This window comes from Rana temporaria, chromosome 11, assembly GCF_905171775.1.
Source record: "Rana temporaria chromosome 11, aRanTem1.1, whole genome shotgun sequence".
Lineage (NCBI taxonomy): Eukaryota > Metazoa > Chordata > Amphibia > Anura > Ranidae > Rana > Rana temporaria.
The window spans coordinates 36,234,659-36,259,438 of NC_053499.1; the positions used below are offsets into that span (position 1 = coordinate 36,234,659).

Consider the following 24,780-nt stretch of genomic DNA (forward strand, 5'->3'; position numbering starts at 1 on the left):
CGTTCCACTCCTGCAGTTACTCTGCCATTCACCTACTTTCTGTACAGGACACCGCACTTGTCTGACTGCAATCACTGAACTTCTTTTAACAAGGTAATGTGCTCATTTATTACTCTGGGAGACTGTGACTTATTGCCGCTATTTTAACCCAAGTCTGCTTTTCGGTAGCTCCTGTGATTCGCTTTCAATTAAATGTCAAACGGACTTTGGAAACACATGTATCATATTTTTTATATTAGGCAGCCAGGGTGCAGAGGGCTTTCATTAAAATGACATTAACGTGAAAGAAAATTAATATAAGGCTTGTGAAAAATGTTCAGGTTGGCACTGCCTTGTTAAGATATGGTTTGTGGGAATTTAACAAAATGTAGAAAATGATTTTTCTTCCTTTTTATTTTTTTTTAAGATAACTTCATGAAATTGTCGATCTAATAGGTGAAGGAAATAATGAATTTTACACTGAAATGGGAAATTCTTTTTTTTTTATTATTTTTTTTTTTTTTTTAAGGGGTTAGTCCACTAATAAGTGATATTGCAGCTGTAGAATAAAGTATATCTAAAGTCAATACAATTGTGTGTATGTAAATAATAATATTAAAATTATTATTATTTTTTTTTTTTTAAATATATATATCTATATCTCATACAATATTATTTTTTTATTTTATTTATTTATTAATAAAGCATGGGTGGGAGTAGAACCCCTGTCAGGTTTTATTACTGTGTGTGCCCCCACTGGCAAGACTCACTTTTTTCTATTTGTTCTAGTGATCATTTTCACTAGGACCAAAAGAGAACAGCCAACATTTTGAGTCGTAACAAGAGGAATAGAAGGGAAATCCTCCAATGGAGACCGTGGTTGAGACAAAAATCAAGAGTGGATTACCCTACTTTAAAGTGTTTTCTCACTTTTAATCTCCCCAATGGGATAGCAAAAAAAACTGTTGGGGGGTTTTAACCATCCTTTACCTAATCCAAAAATGAAAAAAAAAGTTTTGGCTTTAGATACTGTACACTTTTTATTTATATATATATTTTTTTTTTGTTTGTTTTTTGGGGGTTTCTTAATCATCTCCTGACCCAGTTCATGGCTTGGTTTCCACTCACCTTGATGCTGGAACATTTCCTCTGCATCTGTTTTATTCTATCTAATCTAAAATAAATGAAAAACCCAACAGTTGGAACAAGATGCCCTTGTGACAGGTGTGCGGCGCCACTGAGAAATACGCGTTCTGAGATTTAACTCTCAAACATCTATCAAAATCTGAGTTTTGGGTATATTCATAGTTTCAGTAAGCATGTTCAAAATTTATAAAATATACATTTGTTTAACCACTTCACTTCAGCCCCGGACTATTTTGCTGGTTAAAGACCAGGCCACTTTAACGATTTGGCAGGCACTGCGTCGCTTTAACTGACAATTGTGCGGTCGTGCATCGTGGCTCCCAAACAAAATTAAAGCGGTTGTATACCCGCGATTAATTTTTATTTATTTTTTAACTGAAAGGCAAAAGCCATAATGAGCTAGTATGCACCGCATACTAGCTCATTATGAAATACTTACCTCGGAACGAGGTGAAGAGAACTTACCTGGTCCACGCCGAGTGAGATGTCATCTTGACTCGGCGTGTCTTCCGGGTATCGCCGATCCAGCGCTGTGATTGGCTGGAGCGGCAATGTCGTCACTCCCGCGCATGCGCGCGGGAGACTTCAAACCGGCAAGGTCCGGCGGCTGCCGGCCCTTTAGCCGAGGATCCCCGCTGCGCATGTGCCGCTGCAATCAGCGGCGCATTGCGGGGGGAATATCTCCTAAATCGTACAGGTTTAGGAGATATTCTTTATACCTACAGGTAAGCCTTTTACCTACAGGTAAGGCTTACCTGTAGGTAAAAGTTACAAAAACCCCTATACAACCACTTTAACGTCCTTTTATTCTCACAAATAGAGATTTCTTTTGGTGGTATTTGATCACCTCTGCGGTTTTTATTTTGTTGCCTTATAAACAAAAATAGAGCGACAATTTTGAAAAAAAAAATGTTTTACTTTTTTGCTATAATAAATATCCAAAAAAAAATTATATATATATATATATATATATATATATATATATATATATCATTTTTTTTTGGATATTTAAAAAAATGGGTATATATTTATATATATATATATATATATATATATATATATATATATATATATATATATATATATATATATAACAAATACATTTTTTTCCCTCAGTTTAGGCCGATATGTATTCTTCTACATATTTTTGGTTAAGAAGTTTTATGGCATTTTTATTAAAATATATATTAAATATATATATTAAAATATATATATATATATATATATATATATATATATATATATATATATATATATATATATATATATATATATCAAAAAAATTACTAGTAATGACGGTAATCATCTTTTTTTTTTGTGACTGCAGCATGGCGGACACATCGGACACTTTTGGCACTATTTTGGGACCATTCACATTTATACATCGATCAGTGCTATAAAAATGCACTGATTACTGTGTAAATATGTAAAGGGGTTAACCTGTAGGGGGTGCTGTAGGGGTTAAGTATGACCTAGGGATGTGTTCTAACTGTGTGGGGGCGGGGCTACGTATGACACGACACTGATCACCGCTCCCAATCACAGGGAGCTGTGATCAGTCTCCTGTCACTAGGCAGAACGGGGAAATGCCTTGTTTACATCAGCATTTCCCCGTTCTTCCTCGCCGGACTCCCGGCGGACATTGAGTCCTGCCCGCAACCCTGGGCCTTAAAGGCGACATAAACATACGTCGATCTGCCCAGCCGTGCCATTCTGCCGACGTATATAGTCATGCAGCGGTCGGCAAGGGGTTAATGAATAATAAAAAGAAACACCCAAAATTGGACAACAAGTAAAACTGTAGCATCTAACATATGGTCTGTCGCATACCAATGAGATCCAACATCTTGCTAATTAAGACTTTTGAAGGCAGGGAAATCTATTTGTAAAATTAAAGCATGTATAGGAAAACGATATACTCTCATACATATTCATAACATTCTTGTGCATAATAAAGCACAATTTAAAATGTGTCAGTAGCAAGTTGAAGGCTAGTTTAAAGAAGAGACAATTCAATACAATGGATATACTGTAAGATGTCTTGAGATGACCGATTTAGAAAATACGCTGGTCTAAGTGCTGGAGAACCTCATCTGGATTCTGATACAGCAACTGCCATTGCGAGATCATGACATCATAACTTTAAAAAAAAATGGACCCCCCCTTTTGATAATTGGTAAATCCCTGGCAGTTTCTAGCTTTAAGTGTCCCTGAATTACTGATCATTTTTATAAGTTTAAATTATAATTTAATTAATAATTATCCTTTCTCACCTCAAGAACCCTCCCAAAGTTTTATATTTTCCTGGCCACTCGGTTACAGCAGCGCAGTGGTTGTTCATTGATGACTACAAACCAGCCCTTGTAGTATTTGGATTCAGGCTCCATTCACACCTAGGTCATTTGAATTGCGGGCATCTTCCAATTCCAAATTGTGGAACGCATTTGCGATGCCATTACATCTTAATAGCAACCTCAGTCGCAGTGTGATTGTCACTCAACTTTAATGCATAAAGCTTGTTGCTCAATGAGGAGCAGCGGCTTCTTTTGGGTGACAGTGTCACACGTTTTGATTTCCCACAATTGCAGCACAATTTATTGTGGCAAACTAGCACCGCGATTGGGTAGGGGGGCCATTAAGCAGTAATGACATCGCAAACGTGTCCTGCTTTTTGGCATTACGGGCAGAATCGCAGTGATTGCACCCACGATTCAAATTGCCTCGGTGTGAATGAAGCCTCAAAAAAACACTGTTAGGTAGATTCAGTAAGAGTTAGGCCGGCTTATCAGTAGATAAGCCGACCTAACTCAGAATCTACGCTGACTTATGTTTAAGTGTATGCTCAAACAGAGATACGCTTAAACATATCTAAGATACGACGGCTTGCGCCGTCCTATCTTAGACTGCAATATTTCGGATGGCCGCTAGGTGGCGCGTCCATTGCGGTCGGCGTAGAATATGTAAATGAGTAGATACGCCAATTCACGAACGTACGCCCGGCAGACGCAGTACTTTTACGCCGTTTACGTTAGAGATAGGCCGCCTAAAGTTAGAGCTAGGCACTAGTTGGAATAGTAATGTTAAGTATGGCCGCCGTTCCCGCGTCGAAATTCGAAATTTTTACGTCGTTTGCGTAAGTCGTCCGCAAATAGCGATTTACGTAGTTTACGTTCACGTCGAAATCAATAGGCCCGTACGGCGTACTTAGCCGTAATGCACACTGGGAATTGTAGGTGCCCGGCGCATGTGCAGTTAAAAAAATACGTGAAAAACGTAAGGTCAAGCACAATTAACATAAAACACGCCCCCCTCAAACACATTTGAATTAGGCACCCTTACGCCCGCCCGCTTTAGGCTATGCCGCCGTAACATAGCAGGCAAGTACATTGTGAATCATGTACTTGCCTAGCTAACTTACAGCGGCGTAGCTTAAATGCCTTAAGCTACGCCGCCGCAAAGTTGCGGCCATGTACCTGAATCTAGGTATGTGAATGGATGAAGAGGCCAGGCGGAGCTCAACATGGCCAAGTTTTTTTTTTTACAGATTGTGACAGGCAGCGGGGGGGGGGGGGGGGATTCCCCCGCTAGCCGTCAGAACTGGGGTTGGGGGGGAATGAGGGCCGGAGCATCTGTAACATGTTACACCTTGAATATGGAACATCCCTGAGGAAGTCACGTGACCAGTGACACAATGTCAGAGCCTGTGACCTCACTTCCTGTGTCCACAGTGTGCGGAAGTGCGGTGAGGAGGCGATCCATTTCTCTTTCATCACGGATGTCATTGAACTATAATGTGAAGCAGATATTCAATTTTATTACATCCATTGGCAATATTACACTATGGAGTGTTTGTGCGCTTTCTGAGTGTTTGCGGACCGTGAGTCGTGATGGTTGAGCAGTACAGCAGAGTCTTTGGAAATATCTAGTGTGGAGCCCAGTAGACATCTTTTTGGATATTGGTGGCGGTGGATGCAATCCCTTTTTCACTGGATATATTTTTTTGCATTATTTTTTCATTGGACACAATATTATGTTTAACCACATTATGGACTGAATTGTTTTGTTCAGGAACCTTGCTATGAAATGGAAATGTTAACCGCATGAGAGAATTTCAATCAGGCCTCAGGGGAGGCAGAAGGAGTAGTACAGGTCTTTAGGTGAGAAAATTACATTGAATAATATTCTGGAAACCGCAAAGTGCATTTTAACCTACTGGGGCCCCTTGTCTGCACAAAAGGCAAATGTTTATTTTTTAATAGTGCAGTACAGGGGAAAATGTTTATAGTGCAAAGCACAGCCGAGGACCTATTTAGCCAATGAGACTGCTTTTTTTTTATCAATTTAGAACCATCGAAGCAAAGATGGATAAATGCAAATTGTTTGGTCTGAGTTAGTTCTGTTTCTGCATTGCTCTTTGAATTAATAAAGAATTCTAAGGCCTTGTACACACGATCAGTCAAAAACTGATGAAAACGGACTGAAGTTCAGTTTCATCAGTCCAAACCTACCGTGTGTGTGGCCCATCAGACTTTTGACCTCCAGACCAAAGTTTTAAAACTTGCTTTAAAATCGGACTGATGACCGATGGGTCAAAACCCATGGTTAGTACACAAAAGCATCGGTTCAAAACCCGGGCATGCTCAGAATCAAGTCGAAGTATGCTTGGAAGCATTGAACTTCGTTTTTTTAGCACGTCGTTGTGTTTTACGTCACCGCGTTGGACTCGATCGGATTTTGAACTGATGGTGTGTGGGCACATCAGACCATCAGACCATCAGTCCATCAGACTTCAGCCTTCAGTCCGTTTTTCATCAGTTTGGACTGATCGTGTGTACAGGGCCTGATAGTGTAAAATTTTCTATAATAATGCTGTGTACACACGACCGTTTTTCATGACGAGAAAAATGCAATTTTTAAATTGGTCATTAAAAACGACTGTGTGTAGGCTCCAGAGCATTTTTTTGTCTTTCTTGTGAAAAATGGCCATTAAAAATTTAGAACATGCTCTAATTTTTCTCGTAGTTTTTCACGTCGTAAAAAACGGTCGTGTGTAGGCTTTAAGGACGGGAAAAAAACATGCATGCTCAGAAGCAAGTTATGAGACGGGAGCGCTCGTTCTGGTAAAACTAGTGTTTGTAATGGAGATAGCACATTCGTCACGCTGTAACAGACTGAAAAGCACGAAGACTGAAAAGCGTGAATCGTCTCTCATCAAACTTTTAATAACACAAAATCGGCAAAAGCAGCCCAAAGGGTGGCGCCATCCAAATGGAACTTCCCCTTTTATCGTGCCGTCGTACGTGTTGTATGTCACCGCGCTTTGCTCAAGCTTTTTTTTTTTTTTTCACGATCGTGTGTATGCAAGGCAGGCTTGACAAGAATCACGTAGAGAAAAACGTAATTTTTCCCATGACAAAAAAAGAGTTATTTTTTTACTTTTATCCTGTGTGAGTGCGTCATTTTAAATCAATGGTTATTTTCTGCGTAGGTTGTCTCCACTCCCAAAATACACATATAAGCTGAAAACAAATAAGGCTTGACATATGGTCATTCTATGGTTTTATTACTCCTATCCCTATCTAGACAGATCGATACATCTTTACTTTTGAATGTATAATGATCGCTGCTTTTTTCGTTCAGTCTACTGGGGTGAACAAAAAAAAAAAATCAGTTGTAAACATTGTATGTAGTATCTGCTACATACAGTATGTAGCATTGTGTTCCATCAACAGTAGGGGAACTTCCCATTCAAAGTCTAAACAAACTACACTACTACTATTTTTTATTTCCTTTATTTTACTACTTTTTGCTTCATGCAGGCAACCCATATTAGTGAATGAAAATGCATGAGATGTAGGGGCTCACACGCCTATCAGAGTTTTGACAGGTACACAGGGACAGGTGCACAGATCAGATGCACAGACTCTGCAAGCATGAGCTTTGCTAATTGCAGAGCTATAGGGCTTAGGCTAGCCATAGATGATAGATAGATATATAGGCCCGGATTCACATAGGAGAGCGCATCTTTGTGCGGGCGTAACGTATCCTATTTACGCTACGCCTCCGCAACTTTGACAGGCAAGTGCAGTATTCACAAAGCAAAGTTGCGGCGGCGTAGCGTGAATAGGCCGGCGTAAGCCCGCCTAATTCAAATGTGGAAGATGTGGGCGTGTGTTATGTAAATTTATTGTGACCCCACGCAAATGACGCTTTTTACGAACGGCGCATGCGCCGTCCGTGAAAGTATCCCAGTGCGCATGCTCCAAATTAACCTGCAAAAAGCCAATGCTTTCGACGTGAACGTAAATGACGCCCAGCCGTATTCGCAAACGACGTAAAACGTGAAAAATTTGACGCTGTTCCGACGTCCATACCTAACATTGGTACGCCTCATAGAGCAGGGGTAACTTTACGCCGGAAAAAGCCTTACGTAAACGGCGTATCTGTACTGCGACGGCCGGGCGTACGTTTGTGAATAGACGTATCTAGCTGATTTACATATTTCTAGGCGTAAATCAGCGTACACGTCCCTAGCGGCCAGCGTAAATATGCAGTTAAGATACGAGGGCATAGGAGACTTGCGCTGGTCGTATCTTATACAAATTCTGGCATATCCGATTCTTTGAATCAGGCGCCAAGATACGACGCCTCAGACTCAGAGATACGCCGTCGTATCTCCTACGTGAATCTGGGCCATAATCTCTATCTATTTTATATATATATATATATATATATATATATATATATATATATATATATATATATATATAAAATCCGATCAGCCAGAAGATTGAAAAAGAGCAAATTGCTCCCTCCACACAAATTAGGTGAATGGAGGAAATCCATTCCATGCCATTGTATTCTGACAGTGGGGACTCTGATTACTGCTGCAGTGGACTGGTTGCAGTTGCTGATAGAACCAAAGTATTCCAACATTCCTTTTCACCAGAAGTCAATCGTTCAAATCAACTTCTGTCTAACAGGAAAGGACATAGATGGAATGAAATTTGTCCGGTCCCTGCTGAACCGACCAATTTAATTTTTTTTTTACCCATCTATGGCCAGCACTCAGCCTGCTAATAGGGGGGACCACCGGTCCTCTTGTAGGGGGCCCAAGCACACAGGGATGGGGATTAGTGATGGACGACGATTTCTATCAGCTGCCTTGGCAGCACTACTCAGTAAGGTCAGAGACCAGAGAGAGTGACTGATTTGTTTTTGAATAAACAAGCGAGTCGCTGAGAAGTGTGCATCCTATGAGGTGTGGAAATTAGGACAGTTCAGCAGATCAATCAACTTGTGTACACCCATCCTATTGAAAATGTTTCTGTCAATCTGTCTCACCGGCTATAGCTGGCGGTGCTGATCAGTGTATTCTAACCGTGAGGAAGTATCATGCTGTCCAAATACAATAGCTCAGTGGGTGGCAGGTTCCCCCATCCACATCGAGTGTGTAGATGGGGAAATCGGGTCACTTTTCTTTCGTTAATCCATCCTGGTTGAAAGAAAAAAAATGGATAATGTATGGCCAGCCATAGTGACTCACTACATACTAAAAACTGATTAAGAATATGATCAAAACCTTTTTATTTTTTGATAATAAAAGTAAATAGGGGGTGTAAAAACTGATTAAGGATGGCATCCCCTGGAGCCTTTATACACAAAGTGGCAAAAGCAATGCTCACATTTTTATCCTAAACACTTCACAAACATTACGTTGTGTGAAAACTCATAAATTCTTTGCATCCGCTTTTTGTTATGCAAATTAATTTCCGCCAACAAAAGTATTACAAGAACACGCATTTACTTATGAATGATGATTCAATTTAATGCAATCATTTCTTCCTAAGCTCCCAGTATAATTATTAGTATATTATTGCGTTAAGGATTATGTCAATCTTCTTTAAATGTTACATTAAGCTACTTAGGTGCTATTATATTGAAAGCAGACCAATAATAGAAGTGCATGCTATTTATACAAATGTACTTATTATGTACAATTAGATCATTATAAAACATGTTTAAAGTGGTAACACTACATTCCTGCTACATTTTAATGTAGTTATTTTCAAAGTTGCTGATCACAATGGGCCAAATCTTCAAAGGAGATATGCAGGCGGAACTGCTGTTCAGCCTGCGTATCTCTGTGCCTATCTTTGGAAACGATCCTCAGAAGGATTTTTCCAAAGATAGGCATAAGATCCGACATCTGTAATAGACTTACACTGTCGGATCTTAGGATGCAGTACCGCATCCACCGCTGGGGGCATTTCGAGTCGAAATGCCGCTTTGCGTATGCAAATGAGTACTTAGGCAGATCCACAAAGCTTTTTAGCTTTGTGTTTTCTGTGTAAGTTACGTTTTGCATGCGTAAAATTAGGGATGCTTTTACAAGGCCTAAACTGTTTAGACCTTGTAAAAACAAACCTTTTTTTCGATCGCCGCGTTTTTTTTTAAATTTCGATTTTTTTTTTCCCGGCGCATATTTTTTTTTTTACCCGACGCAACTTTATTGTCCCGTCGCGATCCACAAAGCCCGGCGTAAAGTACGTTTGCGCGATGCACGTCGGGAAAAATGACGTCACACGCATGCGCCGAACGTCCGGCGCGGGAGCGCGCCTCATTTAAATAGGAATCGCCCCCTCGATCAGACGACCGCCTTGCGACGGAGGCACTTAGGTTACACGGCGTGTAATTTCTAGGTAAGTGCTTTGTGGATCGGGCACTTAGGTAGAAATTTAACGCCTGTGTAACTTAACTGCTGAAAGTTAAGTTAGGCAGGTTTTTTGAGAATTTGGCCCAATGTTCTTGGTAATGTGTACTGATAGACGAGGTGCACAGGAAATTAAATGCTGGGAATGAACAAAAGCAGCAATTTACCATCTATACTCGAGTATAAGCTGACCCGAATATAAGCCAAGGCACCTAATTTTACCACAAAAAAATGAGAAAACGTATTGACTCGAGTATAAGCCTAGAGTGTCCATCTGCATGCCTCACTGTGCCCATGACTAGACTGACGTTTATCATGGAAGTCTATGGAAGGGGTGCCGGCTTTGAAAAAATCGGTGCTCCCCAGCCAACAAACTTTGCACACTTATAGAGGAAGAGTGGGGCTACATGTGTGCCAAGGTTGGGGTCCAGGGGACCTTTGGCCGGCCAGTACCGGGCCCCAAAGTCCGGGAGATCAGGTGCAAAAAGGTGACTCGAGTAGAAGCCGAGGGGGGGGGCATTTTCGAGTATATACGGTAGTTATGGAAATTTCAAATGGCAATGACCATTTACTTTATAGGGATATTCTAGCCATGCATTAATGTATAGCGGCCATATTCATCTACAACTGCTCAGCCTCTGTAATAGCTGCATGGCTGGAGACCTCCTGGGTAAAGCAATACATTGTAATTCTTCAAAAGGTCTTTTTCACACAGGCTTCAGCTTGTTTAAGAGTACTGCACACAGCAAGCTCAGTAAAGCTTTCTCCAATTTCCAAGCTTCTTTGTTAAAGCCTTTAGCCACAGACTATAGCAGCCAAGATATCTGTTGGGCTGTAAAAAGCTGACCAATCGCTTCCGCAAACACTGGAAGTGCCATGGCCCTCTGCTGTCCTAACTTCAGGCCCGGGTTGGGTGTCTGCAAGTAGAGCAAATAAAGCTCAGTAAACATTTATTTGCTGATCCCCCTTCTAGTGAAAGAACCCGGAAGAAACACAAGTTTTAAAACTTCCAGGTTCAGAGCTGTCATTCCCCAGTCTCTGCGGTCTGGGACACAACAAATTGGCTTGGTCTGTGCTTGATTTAGCTGCAGTAAAATGTAGAAGTCACATTAGGGGTTAAATATAAGCATAAATCTAAGCATCAGGTAAGCTTGCATACAAAAACTACAGTTGAGCAATAAATATTTAGTATTGCCTCGCACTCTGAAGTGAGAGCAATAATTCTAGGGTCATGATTAATGCTAAAATAACCACTAAAGCCCCAGAAGGATTTACCCCCTTAATGACCAGACCATTTTTTGTGATACGGCATTGCGTCGCTTTACATGACAATTGCGTGGTCGTGCGACACTGTATACAAACAAAATTGATGTCCTTTTTTTTTTTTCACAAATAGAGCTTTCTTTTGGTATTTGATCATCTCTTTTGTGCTATAAACAAAAAAAAGGGGCGACAATCTTGAAACAAAAACACAATATTTTTTTACTTTTTGCTAGTATATCCCCCCAAAAAATTATTCATCATTTTAGACCAATATGTATTCTTCTACAAATTTTTGGTAAATAAAAATTGCAATACGTGTATATTGCTTGGTTTGTACAAAAGTTATCGCATCTACAAGATAGTTGATATATATTTATGCCGTTTTTATTATAATTTTTATTTTTACTAGTAATGGCGGTGATCAGCCAATTTCTTTTTTTCATTGTGGGACTGTGACATTGCAGCGGACAGATCGGACACTTTTTTTGGGACCATTGACATGTATACAGCGATCGGAGCTGAAAATAGCCACTGATTACTGTATAAATGTCATTGGCAGGGAAGGGGTTAACACTGGGGGGGCGATCAAGGGGTTGAGTGTCCCCTAGGGAGGAGTTTCTAACTGTGGGGGGAAGTGGACCGACTGGTAGTAGAGAGAGATCCCTGTTCCGGATTACTAGGAACAGCAGATCTCTCTCTACTTCCCTGACAGATCGAGGATCTGTCTGTTTACATTGACAGATCCCCGTTCTGGCACTAAAGGAGTGGTCACGCATGCCCCCTATAGCTCTTAAAGCAGCCACTGTACAGCTATGTCAACCTGCAATCTCTCCTCAGAGAGCCAGAACGGGGATCTGTCAATGTAAATGTAGGGGCTTTTAAAGCATCACCTTTGGACAATTTTGAGTATTGAAGTTTGTCACCGTTTCATGGGCGCACCTTGACGTGTTTTTTTTTTTTCTATTTACTTGATGCAACCTTCTTTTTTATAATTGACCAAAAAAAAGGGTAATCTATTGTGTTTGTGTGCACTGAAATTAACATTATGACATTAGGATAAACTGCTGAGCTAATATTGTATGGCCTAAAACAGGGGTCTCCAAGATGCGGCCAGAGGGCCGGATGTGGCCCTTTGCTAGCCTTTATCCGGCCCTTGGGGCAGTATTACTCCCAACCATATGAGGCACTATTCCTCCCAATGACACCAACAATGGGGCACTATTTCTTCCTCTAATAGCAATGATGGAGCACTATTCCTCCTCCCTACTGCCAGCCAACACTGGGGGCCATGTTAATGCTCACTGATGCTCTGCCCTGGGGCATTTTCTATCCCCATTGGTCAGAATCTGGCCCCCCTGAAGTCTGAAAGACAGTAAACTGGCCCTTTGCTTGAAAAGTATGGCGACCCCTGGCCTAAAACATTGATTATGGTACGACTTTGTGCCTTGACAATGTGACTACCATGCACACGTGTGGCAGTGACGTCACCGTAACCCAGCCAACCAAGCAGCTGAATGGTCGGAACTTAGATCGCAGTGGCTGGGATCATTATTTTTTTTGCAGAGGTTTAATTTTGTCTTTAGATCATACATGGAGTTCAGCTTTGAATGTAATGGCCAGACAGCGTAATTTCCAGGTTGGTTTGCATGTGCAAAGGAGAATGCACCCATGTTGTAGCAGGAATGGGGCTCCAGGGATCCCACAATTCTCCGTCTGTAAGTGAACTCTTGTATTTGGGTGGTGTGATACATTATTATAACTCTAATGACTCGTACACACAACCGTTTTTCTCGGCAGGAAAAAAACAAAGTTTTTCCCGACGGGATTCTTCTCAAGCCTGCCTTGCATACACACGTTCAGACCAAATACCGCCTGTCAAAAAGCGCGGTGACGTACAACGGGACTATATGTTCTATTCAAACGCCGCCACCCTTTGGGCTGCTTTTGCTGATCTTTGTGTTAGTAAAAGTTTGGTGAGAGACGATTTGCGCTTTTCATGCGCTGCATTAAACGATGCAATAATTTGCAGCGTGACGAATGTGATATCTCCATTACGAACGCTAGCTTTACCAGAAAGAGCGCTCTTGTCTCATACTTGATTCTGAGCATGCACGTTTTTTTTTTTCCCCTCGGAAAAGCATACACACGACCGGTTTTCCCGATGGGAAAAAGTCAGCTGGGAATCCCGACGGGGAAAAAGGAAAGCTGGTTATCCCTTGTTACACAAGTAGGAAGGACAGAAGCGGTTAAGATCTTAGCGTCCGTTTGAAACAAATATATATAAAGTATTTGCGTAACAGCAACTGAAACCTCCAGTAAGTCACCATGGCAATGATGTGGCCAAATAAAGCTCAGAATGTTTTTCTGTGGAGGTTAGGAAATTTGGCAAGGATGAAGGTGGGTGAAGTATGTATACCTAAGATGTTACATGGCCAAGATAAAAGAAGAGAGGAATATAAAGCCCTGAAGCAATCTCGTGAAGGCTGGAGACCTGCCAAAGAATGTGGCTGTGCCAGTGTTTGTTTTACAGGTTTTACGATCAAATAACAAAGCATTAAAATATAAGATAATGTAATTGCTCTACAAGCCACAAAGCTACATCACCTTTTCAAAAACTATACAGTGTGTGTGTATAATATATATATATATATATATATATATATATATATATATATATATATATATATATATATAATGTGTATATGTAGCGGCCTGCGACTTTTTAGCTGGCGCTGCTTTAAATTTAGAGGGTATTTTGAGAGTTTGATTACTCAGACTGTATGATGTTTTTCCAAACGTGGGCCTCTGTTCCAGCCATGGCAAAACTGTGAGTGACCACTGTTGTTGTCTTGGGTGCCGTTACCACCCCAGGCCAGGGGTGGCAGCAGTCAAGTCAAGGTGTTTTGGTTGTTCCCCCTTCGGCAGCCAATCAGTGGGGGTTGGTCGTCCCGCTGTGCATTGGCCGTCGAGCGCTGGTCTGTCGTCCCACCATCCCCCGCGTGTGGCCCTCCTGGCCGGGGGTGCGTATTCAAGTGTTGCTGGCTCCGGGACCACGTTGGTCCGGGGTTGTGATCTACTAAGTAGGTCCGGTAGTCCAGACTGGGTCTACGTTTGCAGAGTGGTCCTGTGCTGTCTGTCCTGAGGGAGGAAGCCACTCGATGAAGAACCACTCGTGCTTGGAGAGCACCAATCACGAGGCTGGTATCTCAGGAGAGGCCTTGAACTTCATTGAAGGATGCACCATTTCTGAAAGACTGAATGATGGTCACCTGTCAGTCCTAAGTTTCACAAGAAGTTAATCATGCCTCCACCAATTATTCCGCTCCTCCCGCTCTGGCCCTTCCCTCCCCCTCGCAATATATTTTTAGTTCCACATCCCTTGCCCTGTAGCTTGATGGAGTGTGGCTGCCACGTCATACGCAGCCTGTACTTCTCGAAGCGCATCGCATTCTAGTGACATCAGCATCCCTCGCCTGCCACACCACCGCGCTCCAAGCCTCGTTCTGGAATTCCTCCTCCATCGTAGTCGGCTTTCTCCATCTGTCAGCGGTGAGAGCGAATCTTCAGCAGCACAGCGCCCCAGCAGGATTAGAAGTGGACTGACAGACCTGATGTTCTCCCTCCCCTCGTTTGGGAATGGTTTTATGCCTTTATTTCACCATCTAAATGTGACTGGCCTATGTTTACTACTCAATAATTTTTTTTTTAACACTGCTACACCCAGGAGGCGCCTCTTTCCTTGTGCTATTGGAATGTTTGACCATTCTAGCAGAAGTGCATTTGTGAGGTCAGGCACTGATGTTGGACAAGAAGGCCTGGCTCACAGCCTCCGCACAAACTCATTCCAAAGATGTTCCATCTCTCTGCAGGCCAGTCATGCTCCTCCACCCCAAACTCGCTCATCCATGTCTTTATGGACCTTTCTTTAGGCACTGGTTCAAATCATTTGGTGAAGTGGGGATTATGATGTGGGGTTGTTTTTCAGGGGCTGGGCTTGGCCCCTTAGTTCCAGTGAAGGTAAGTGTTAAGGCGTCAGCATACCAAGACGTTTTGGACAATTTCATGCTCCCAACTTTGTGGGAACAGGTCGGGGATGACCCTTTCCTGTTCCAACATGACTACGCACCAATGCACAAAGCATGGTCCATAAAGACATGGATAAACAAATTTGTGAAGGAGGAACTTGACTGGCCTGACCTCAACTAGATAGAACATCTTTGGGATAAATTAGAGTGGACACTGCGAGCCAGGCCTTCTCGTCCACACCAGTGCCTGACCTCACAAACGCGCTTCTGAAAGAATAGTCAAACATTCCCATAGACACACTCCTAAAATTTTGCGGACAGCCTTCCCAGAAGAGTTGAAGCTGTTATAGCTGCAAAGGATAGGCCAACTCAATATTGAACCCTACGGACTAAGACTGGGATGCCTTTAAATTTCATATGTGTTTAAAGGCAGGTGTCCCAATACTTTTGACAAATTGTGTATCTCTATCTAGCCAACTAAACAAAAATAGTTGTTTCCTGAGATCAATAGCTTAAGCTAAAAAATGTAAAACCATTATGTTATATCCACATGGGTGGCTGCTGGCAAGAAAAAATTGAATCAGTTCTAAACACTGTATGCAGACAGAAGCAGCTGACAAATTTGTACTGTGTATAAATCAATGGCCGTCATTACTGCTGGTCTTATGAATCTAATCATCAGAGCGGTTACATGTGAATAGAGGCTCCAACTGACTTCAAAGACAGTTTGCATTCAGGATCGTTTCTGTGGAGTTTCTATCAACCAGCTTGTTTGTGGCCATAACGCAAAATCAATAATGCAAAATCAAAGCAGTGACAGTTCATACTGAGCTGTCTGAGGTTTTCCATCAGACAAAGGGACTCCTAGCAGGCACCGTCTGCTGTGCTAGATCTTTAGATAAGCCATTGGAATTCTTTGTATAAAATGTTTACTTGTAAAAAAACGTGTGTACATATGTAGCACTACCCCCGAAGGAGCTGCCGGTTTAGATTTGGGCCTGCACTCTGCCTGTCAACCCTCAGAATTTGGCTTGATCCCCCCTTGGCACCCCAGCTGGTTACAGGGATCCACAATTATACCACACAATAATAGATGCAGTCAAATATTGTTACCTTGATGTTGTTCACCTGCCCCACCGCCGCTACAGACAGAGTCCCACACAAGATATGGCTCAACCAGTGTTAAGATGTTTACTTAGCAAAGAAATAGAACAATGGTTATGCAAAGAACATCAAATACATACAACTCTCTGCAATTGTCACTGGAACACAGCTAGTTTATAATATTCCTGCAATCAGACTCAAATGACCCAGTCTGAGTGAGAGGAATCTCTCAATGCAATGATGTCCGCAGTGGGACACCACTCCACTAGGTCTCGCATTAAACGGCAAAGAAATCACAGTGCAATACAAGCAGTTATATAAAAGAAAACGCATAACTCCCAACTATATGGCTCCCAATAGTGGACAGTTCAACTGGTGTGTGTCCTGTAGTAAATGACTTGTAGGGGAAAGAAAGAAACGGGTGGCTGTTCCTTTTAAGAGTCAGTTAATCTTCTGCTAGCTTCGTTGGTGCACTTATTTGTTTGTATTTCCAATAACAGGGTGGAAGGAAGATAAATGCTTGATGTCCACAATGTAACAGTAAAGCTATGCGCCAATTTCCCAAAGCGTTGTATCGCTCTCAGGAGGCAGTGTGTCCCCGCTCGCGGCGTTGCAGAGGCCGGCAAGCACATGTGAAATCTATGGAAGTCGCACTCCTGTGAGACAGTTAACTATGTTGATGGGCAAGTGCCCACTCACCAAACAAGGCCTCGCTTCGCTGGTTTTCTTCAGTCCGGAATCTTCCTTCAATGATCAGTCTTTCTGTAGCGTAGGGCCTCTGGTCCCCTGCACGGCCGATCTCTGGATACCAGTAAAGAGGTGACTCCGACGGGAGGTGAGTTCAGGCGGTCTCTCTTCTGTCCAGTCAGCAAAGATGTCCACAAGGATCCCTCTCAGGCTAGGCGCTTCCTCCTCTCCGGGGTAGGCCCTGGCTTCCCAGGCCTAGGCACACTTACAGCAGGCCTCAATGCAGGCCTACTGTCGGCTGAAAGGCGGTGTCCCAAGAGCGTGCTGAGTCCGCACGTGCCTTAAATAACTCCTCCCATCAGGCTGTGCGCAGCGTATTGCACCTTGGTAGTACAATGGCCTTGTGGGCGATGTAATCTCAATTCTTCCCATATCAATAGGGTCCCTGTCTTTGGTGCCACAATGCCCATACTGCTTTGTCCATGAATAACTGGACCAAGCAAACTTTAATAATCTTAGCATGTAACAAACACCAGAGGGAGCCAACTTCTTTTAAACACAAATTGTAGTCTGTTAATATACTTGCAATAGTAATACCTTGCTACACATATATAACAGATTAAAACCATTTTAAATGCTTATAAACATAAAAAAAAATAACCACAACACTTGGTTTCCCTTTCTAATAAAACATTTATAATGTGGCCTTAGCTTAGTGGCTGCCAACGGTAATATCAAATGTTACTGAAAGCCATATATTGGACATTATTGATCTAGACTGTTTAGACAGACTATTCTGTATAATAAATCACCTGGGTTTTAGGGAAAAATCATGACCCTACCAAAGCCAGCCAAACACGCGTAGAAGCTGAAGCAGTAGGGGGAGGGATCTGAGATCAGCAGCATGGTGCTGTTAAATGTGATGACCCCACCCGACAGCAGCACTGAGCTTCAAACGTCAGACTGGCATGTCTTTGACTGTCCGTGACCGGGCTAGATTTCCAGGACAGAGCCCGGGTCAAGGTCATGTTGGGACAACTATGTAATACCTCTGTGTGGAGAACTTAGGATGCATTAGCATGCTTATTGCATACAAAGAGACACAGTGACCATACAACCTCCTCTTTGATACTACATATTGAATATTCCTGCAGTTACATCGAGACTACTCCACACAGTGGATATGATCGATCAGCCCACCTACATATGCAGTTGTTATAAAGATCTAGATGAACACGCAACACCTAGATTTTTGTCAATCATAAGAGATAGCTATACTTTCCAAACCAATTCATGTTATGTGCCAAATGTTGATAGGGGCTATTGGGGCCCCCCCATGTGACCACAATGTTCTATGACACCATGTTATTACTGTTAATATTTTTATATGTTTCCAATAGAAAACATCAAAACTGAGACGACAAATGTTATATTGTTAACTCATATTTGCTACAGAATTACATATGGAGATCTATGCACAGCTACCGTATATGCCAAATGCTTCATGTTCAATATTTGACCCTTACATGTTTGACACTCTCGGCAGGCTATGTTGGCCTGCAGGAGGGTACTTTTACCTGTATTGCTACTTTTATATTTGTACTTAAAATCTCAATAAAAACATTGAAACAGAATATCCCTGCAGATATCATTTAAATGGGGAAGTCCACATTACCCATACTTGTTAGCGCTCATTAATAAATAACAATACCCAATCCGCTTGCTATAATACTGTACATGTCTTTTGTTTTACAGGTTTAATCAGTTACTCCATAAGGAACAATGCTGTCAAGGTTAAGAGATATTGTGGTTTTAGTGGCCATTTCCATTTTCTGGACCAGTTGCCAAGTAAAAGGGGATTCAACAAACGAGACTTCTACTACTATAAGCCCTAGTGTCCAGTCAAGTAGCAATAACGTAAATCCCACTTTGCAGACTATCAGTTTCTTAAGTCAAAGCTTGACATCTTCTGCGCCTGCTACCAGCATTGATACAAACCCAACTACAACTGCTTCCACCACTGTAAATTCTTCTAGTGGTGTCACTTCTCTAAGTACATCAACTATAACCGCAAAAATCATCACTTCTACAAATGTGTCCATGTTAACTACCCAATCAAGTTCAACATCACAGAACTCTAGTGTGCTTGACTCCTCTTTAACTACACATGGACCGAACACAACAGCCATAGTCTCAAATGTATCCAGTACAACAGCTGCAGAAAATTTTAAAACAGTCAACGCTATCTCAACAAATTTCTCCAGTACAACAGGTTCCTCGGAAAACAACACAGTCATCAACGGGACTACTGCAAATGTTTCCACCACAGCTACATCAAGTTTAACCACAGTCAACACCACTTCTATGAATGTTTCCAGTAATTTCACAACATCTACTTCTAGCACTCCATTTAATAATAGTAGTACTTCGGTAGCTCCTGGTTCAACAGTTACTCCATCGAACAATGGCACACTGACCAGTAGTATTACAACAACAGGATATTTGGCAACAACAAACCAAAGTGAATGGTCAGGAGGCGCTAAAGGTATGAAAACGATTTTTACAGTGATTTTTGAATGTAACATCTTTGTTGTGGTGAAAAAAAAATATTTCTATAAAAAAAAAAAGTCAGGAAAACATGAAATTTTGCATATAAATAATATTGTACATTTTCATTTCAAGGTAGCAGATGGAACCCTAGTACTCTTTTGATATGTTGTTATCTAGGCCTTTGTTGTTCAACCTTTTTTTTTTAGTCAAGGCACCTTTGCACAGTCTTGAGGCACACCATTCTAAAATGTAAAATTTTTAACTAATAGCTTTAAATAATGCAGCAACAGCCATCCATTGACACCGAATGTTGGATGTAATTTATTCTTTCAAGTCAAATCCTCCTTTTGCACACTGGTACTGACTAGCATTTCAGTGTTTTTCTTCTCCCTTGGTTTATCTTGCTCAGCTGACGTGACCCCAGTGCTGAAGGAGAGAGGCAGGGGGTGTGGCAAAGAAAGGATGTAGGCCCCCGATGTCCTCCTTCTCAACCAATACATCGCTGATTTTTTTAAGATGCCAGCGACTGGCCCACACAGTGCCCATGGTTCTAATGGTGCACAAAAAAAAACGTGTGCTTTGTGTAACAAAAAGGCAGCCTTAAACCATTCGCTAAATAAACTATGGGTTGAGGTCACCCTAGCATGCCCCAGTCGATGGCATCACCAGGCAACCCTACTCCATGTGACCTCATTTGTTTATTTAGCGGCAGGTAGGCAGCGGTAGGAGCAAGCGTTGGGTGCAACCCCCCCCCTGCTTTTTTTAAAATATATGTGTGTGTGTGTGCATATATATATACACACATTTTTTTTTTGCATCTTTCTTCGTCAGTAGCCAGAGTTCATTGTAATTGATGATACATTGTTTCAGTTTGGGTCTTCACTAGGAAGATTTATCTTACTTCCTAACTTGGTGAAATAAACAAAAACTTGTTTTTTATATGGGAGTTTTCTAGTACTTTTGTAGATGGTCATTAGGGAAACATGCAAGCTTGGTAGAGAACAGAACTGCCACTCCATGTATAAAGTCCATATTCAGGTTTTATTTCAATTCCTTAAGAGAATACAATGTTTTTTTTGGGATAGAAAAAAAATTACCCTTCTTCAGGACTGAATATACAGTAAGCAGAGCAATCAAATCTAAGCAGGGCTGAAAGGCCTAAAGGTGGATGTTTTACTTTACCTTTTGTGAAACTTCTTTTTGGTCTAATTTGGAGAAAAGTTCCATACAAATAAAGTAATACATCTATCTTTTGACTTGGCCCAGATTTAAAGCGGGGGTTCACCCTAAAAAAAAATATTTTTTTTCTACCATGGCATCCAGCATACTAGCGTGAGCTACAGTATGCCTTTATTTTATTTTTTTGAGCCGTACTCACAGTTTAATCCCATTGTTAAGTTTCAGACTCCCCGCCTGGAATGGGCGTTCCTATGCAGAGGGAACTTGATTGACGGCCAGCTATGGCGCATCACGCTTCCCGAAAATAGCCGAAATAGGACTTGGCCTTTCACGGCGCCTGCGCAGTCAGCTCCTAGTCTGTGCGCAGGCGCTGTATAGCGCCGTTAAAGGCCGAGTCCTACTCCGGCTATTTTCGGGAAGCGTGACGTGCCATAGCCGGCTGTCAATCATGTTCCCTCTGCATAAGAACGCCCATTCCCCGCGGGGAGTCTGAAACTTAACAACGGGATTAAACTGTGAGTACGGCTCAAAAAAATAAATAAAGGCATACTGTAGCTCACGCTACTATGCTGAATTTCATGTTAGAAACTTGTTTTTAGGGGGGAACCACCGCTTTAATTTCTCTGCTCTTATTCAGCCCCAAAGAAGGGGGACTCTATTAACCCTTGAAACACACTTTTTTTTTAAATAAAACCTTAATCTGTGCATTATATATAAGTGGGGTGGAGCTGCTATTCTCTACATCCTTCGCATAATTAAAAATCTGACAGCAATGCAATTACATCTAATGCTATCTAAAGTTTTTGAAGTTCTGTTTTGCTTTCTCTTAGTAATTTTTACTGAGCCTTTATACTCATTATACATTTTACTTTCCTAGATGCAGTGAGTGACACTGGAGTTGTTCTAGGTGCAATCTTTGGATCACTCCTAGGAATTGTTTTAGTCTGCATAGCTGCCTATTTCTTATGTGGATCAAATAAAAGCAGAAACTTTTCCCACCGACGACTATATGAAGAAAGTAGGAATGACCCAGGTATGGAAGATTTTCTAATTGTTGATTTTCACTTAAGTTTATTGATACCTCCCACCAAAAAGTTTTGGGTGGGGAGGAAACACTTTTATGCAACTTACCACTGTGAATCTATTGAAAAAATCAAAACTTGCAAAAATCCCACTTCCCCTAGCCTCACATGCTTGACTTCTGATGAGTTAAAAGAGAAGTATGGTCAAAGCCTTTTTTTGTCACTCTATGTTCCTGGGTCACAGCAGTGCACTTGCTTTTGTACTCTTGTGATCCAGAATCAGCCACCAGCAGGCTTGCATCACAGTACCGCTCTGGAAGGATCCTGACCATATTGTTGGGATCCACCCAGATGCCTGATTGGCAGCTGTCTCTTGGTAGACCTGTGCATTCTTTTTCGTCCGAATTTCTGGGATTTTCGCGTTCGTTTTAACAAACGATAACGAATGTGCAAGATCCAAAAGATTTGACATAAAAATTGTTTTATTTTCGTTTCGTTGCGACAACAGTTCAATATAGATAGAGGATTCAACATGATGGTGACAATAACGATCTGTGTCTATCGAATGTGCCTTAGTCCAAGATTATTTGACATGGAGAGAAAAGATTCGACATTCTAGAGACATGAAGATTCGACGAAGCAGCTAAAAACATACAATCGCTGCAAACGGACATTTATGGTCAAATGCTCCGCCCATAGACTATAGAAGAATTCTAATGTTGGTTGACTAGTGATAATAATTAATAAATATAATTAGTACTAGTCAACCAACATTAGAATTCTTCTGACTAGTAATAATAATTAATAAATATAATTATTACTAGTCATACATTAGAATTCATCTATAGCTTGTGGGCGGAACATTGGACCAGAAATGTACGATTGCGGCGTCGTATAGTTTAGCTGCTTCGTCGAAACTTCTTAGAACATTCCAAGCCTTCAATTGACAGATTCGACCTTAATTTGGATTTTTGGACAAATGCATTTTTTAACCAAACAAAATAAATAAAAACGAATTTCGTGAGTGACTAAATAGATTTTTCGGACGAAAACGAAATTCCGAAACAAAATATTTCAGTGTGCACATGTCTATCCCTCAGCATGAGGCTACGAACAGAGCCAGCTGCTTCCATCAACTCTTTAGCCATAGCCCATCACTCCAGTTAGCATGGAAGGGTCAGAGCAGACAGCGGTGACTGACAGTTGCTACTCTAGTCTGCAGGACGACTGAGAACTGAGATATTATCTGATTGCTCAGTTCTCGGGCTTAGAGCCTTCTGGGGACAGCTACAGGATCAGGCAGATGCTGCAGCAGTGTGGTGATGTAGATGGTGATGTCATAATTCAGTAGTAGCTGTCCATAACTCTTCCCGCCTCTTCCCACCTCTTGGCTCTTGTCATACTACTTACCACACAGGCAAGCAGCGGAAGTCAGGATTAGTAAGAAGTTTGAGTGAGCAAATCCAGCCATACAGGGTCCCTGCTGAACAGTCAGATTTGATTCATGTATTGGCAGGCTGAGTGCATCCAAATCGATCAATCAATCAACTTGGACACAACCAGCCTGTAGGATTTTTTTTTTTTTACCTCGATTACTACCGGTGGCCATGGCCACTAGCGGTAATCGTGGCGTTCTGCTTAGTCCCCTCCCCCCTGCTGGTGGAACACCATAGCGCTGTGGGAGGCATTCCCCTATCAACACAGATTGTGCTGATGGGGGCGATTGGGCAACTTTCTTTCCTTCCACCAATGGTTTTTGTAGATTAGAACCACATTTCACGTGGTTTTATGATCTACGGTATATAAACTTTCAGTGTGTTGGTTCTTCAGTAATTTCCCTTTTTAATAACGCCCTCTAATAATCTTTTTTCTTTTTCAGTACTACGGTTGGAGAATCCTGTAAGTCCCTATGATGTCAGCTATGGGGAGTCATCTTTTTACAACCCCACAGTCGTAGAAGAGGCTCCCTACAATGGTGTTGCACCACATGAAACAATTGTAATGGATAGTTTTAAACCCCATTAATCAATGGGACCCATTTCTAGAGATTTTCAGAATTGACATTCTTCATGGAAGCCATTTTGGACTATTTTGGGAAACTGTTCTACTTTTATGTTACAGATGTTAAGACAATTGCACAGCACAACCAATTAATAATTATTCAACATTCTGTGACTATTTTCAACAGTAAAAGAAGAAAATTGCTTTATTTATAAAATTGTCCCTGATATGAGTTGATAGGTATCTTAATATAGTACGGTCTTACCTCATTCAGATTAAGATAATAACTGCATATGTATCTAAATCAAATTTTCACCAAAAGTTCTTTCCACTTTTCTATGGGGGGGGGGGGGGGTTGGGCTAGAATTTCCATCTTTAAGTGTTTTGTAAGCACTATAGTAACTGATATTGAATGATTATGGGCCAGATTCTCGTAGAGCGACGTATCTTTACGCCTCCGCAACTTAGACGGGCAAGTGCTGTATTCTCAAAGCACTTGCTCCGTAATTTGTGGCGGAGTAGCGTAAATCGGCCGGCGTAAGCCCGCCTAATTCAAATTTGGAACAGGGGGGCATGTTTTATGTAAATGTTCTGTGACCCGACGTGATTGACGTTTTACACAAAAGGCGCATGCGCCGTCCGTGGAAATCTCCCAGTGTGCATTGCACCTAATACGCCGCAAGGACGTATTGGTTTTGACATGAACGTAAATTACGTCCAGCCTCATTCACGGACGAGTTACGCAAACGACGTAAATTGTTCAAATTTCGTTGTGGGAACGACGGCCATAATTAACATTGGTACGCCGCACTTACGCCACCATATAGCAGGGGTAACTATACGCCAGGAAAAGCCTAACATAAACGGCGTAACTGTACTGCGTACGTTTGTGAATTTGCATATCTAGCTGATTTACATATTTCGACGCGTAAATCAGCGTAACACCCCTAGCGGCCAGCGTAAATATGCAGTTACGATCAGACGGCGTAAGAGACTTACGCCTGTCGGATCTAAGGGAAATCTATGCGTAACTGATTCTAAGAATCAGGCGCATAGATACGACGGCGCAACTCAGAGATACAACGGCGTATCTGGAGATACACTGTCGTAT

General features: G+C 41.7%; 2 protein-coding genes across 2 annotated transcripts in view; one reads left to right on the forward strand and one right to left on the reverse strand.

The window, feature by feature from the left end:
* On the forward strand, positions 1-23,792 carry MUC15 (mucin 15, cell surface associated). The gene is made up of 4 exons (XM_040328357.1): positions 1-93; positions 18,673-19,462; positions 21,524-21,679; positions 23,548-23,792. The coding sequence occupies exons 2-4, from the start codon at positions 18,700-18,702 to the stop codon at positions 23,691-23,693; spliced, it is 1,065 nt and encodes a 354-aa protein (XP_040184291.1). The 5' UTR covers positions 1-93; positions 18,673-18,699; the 3' UTR covers positions 23,694-23,792.
* ANO3 (anoctamin 3) overlaps positions 1-24,780 on the reverse strand; it is a 307,522-nt gene that overhangs the window by 72,936 nt on the left and 209,806 nt on the right. The gene's annotated exons all lie outside the window — the stretch shown is intronic.

Bases quoted from the DNA above. Each gene is read 5' to 3' on its own strand.
- MUC15 (XM_040328357.1), top strand. From the start codon at position 18,700: ATGCTGTCAAGGTTAAGAGATATTGTGGTTTTAGTGGCCATTTCCATT. The intron at 19,463-21,523 runs GTATGAAAACGA...TTACTTTCCTAG, and splicing joins ATGGTCAGGAGGCGCTAAAG to ATGCAGTGAGTGACACTGGA. The intron at 21,680-23,547 runs GTATGGAAGATT...TTTCTTTTTCAG, and splicing joins AGAAAGTAGGAATGACCCAG to TACTACGGTTGGAGAATCCT.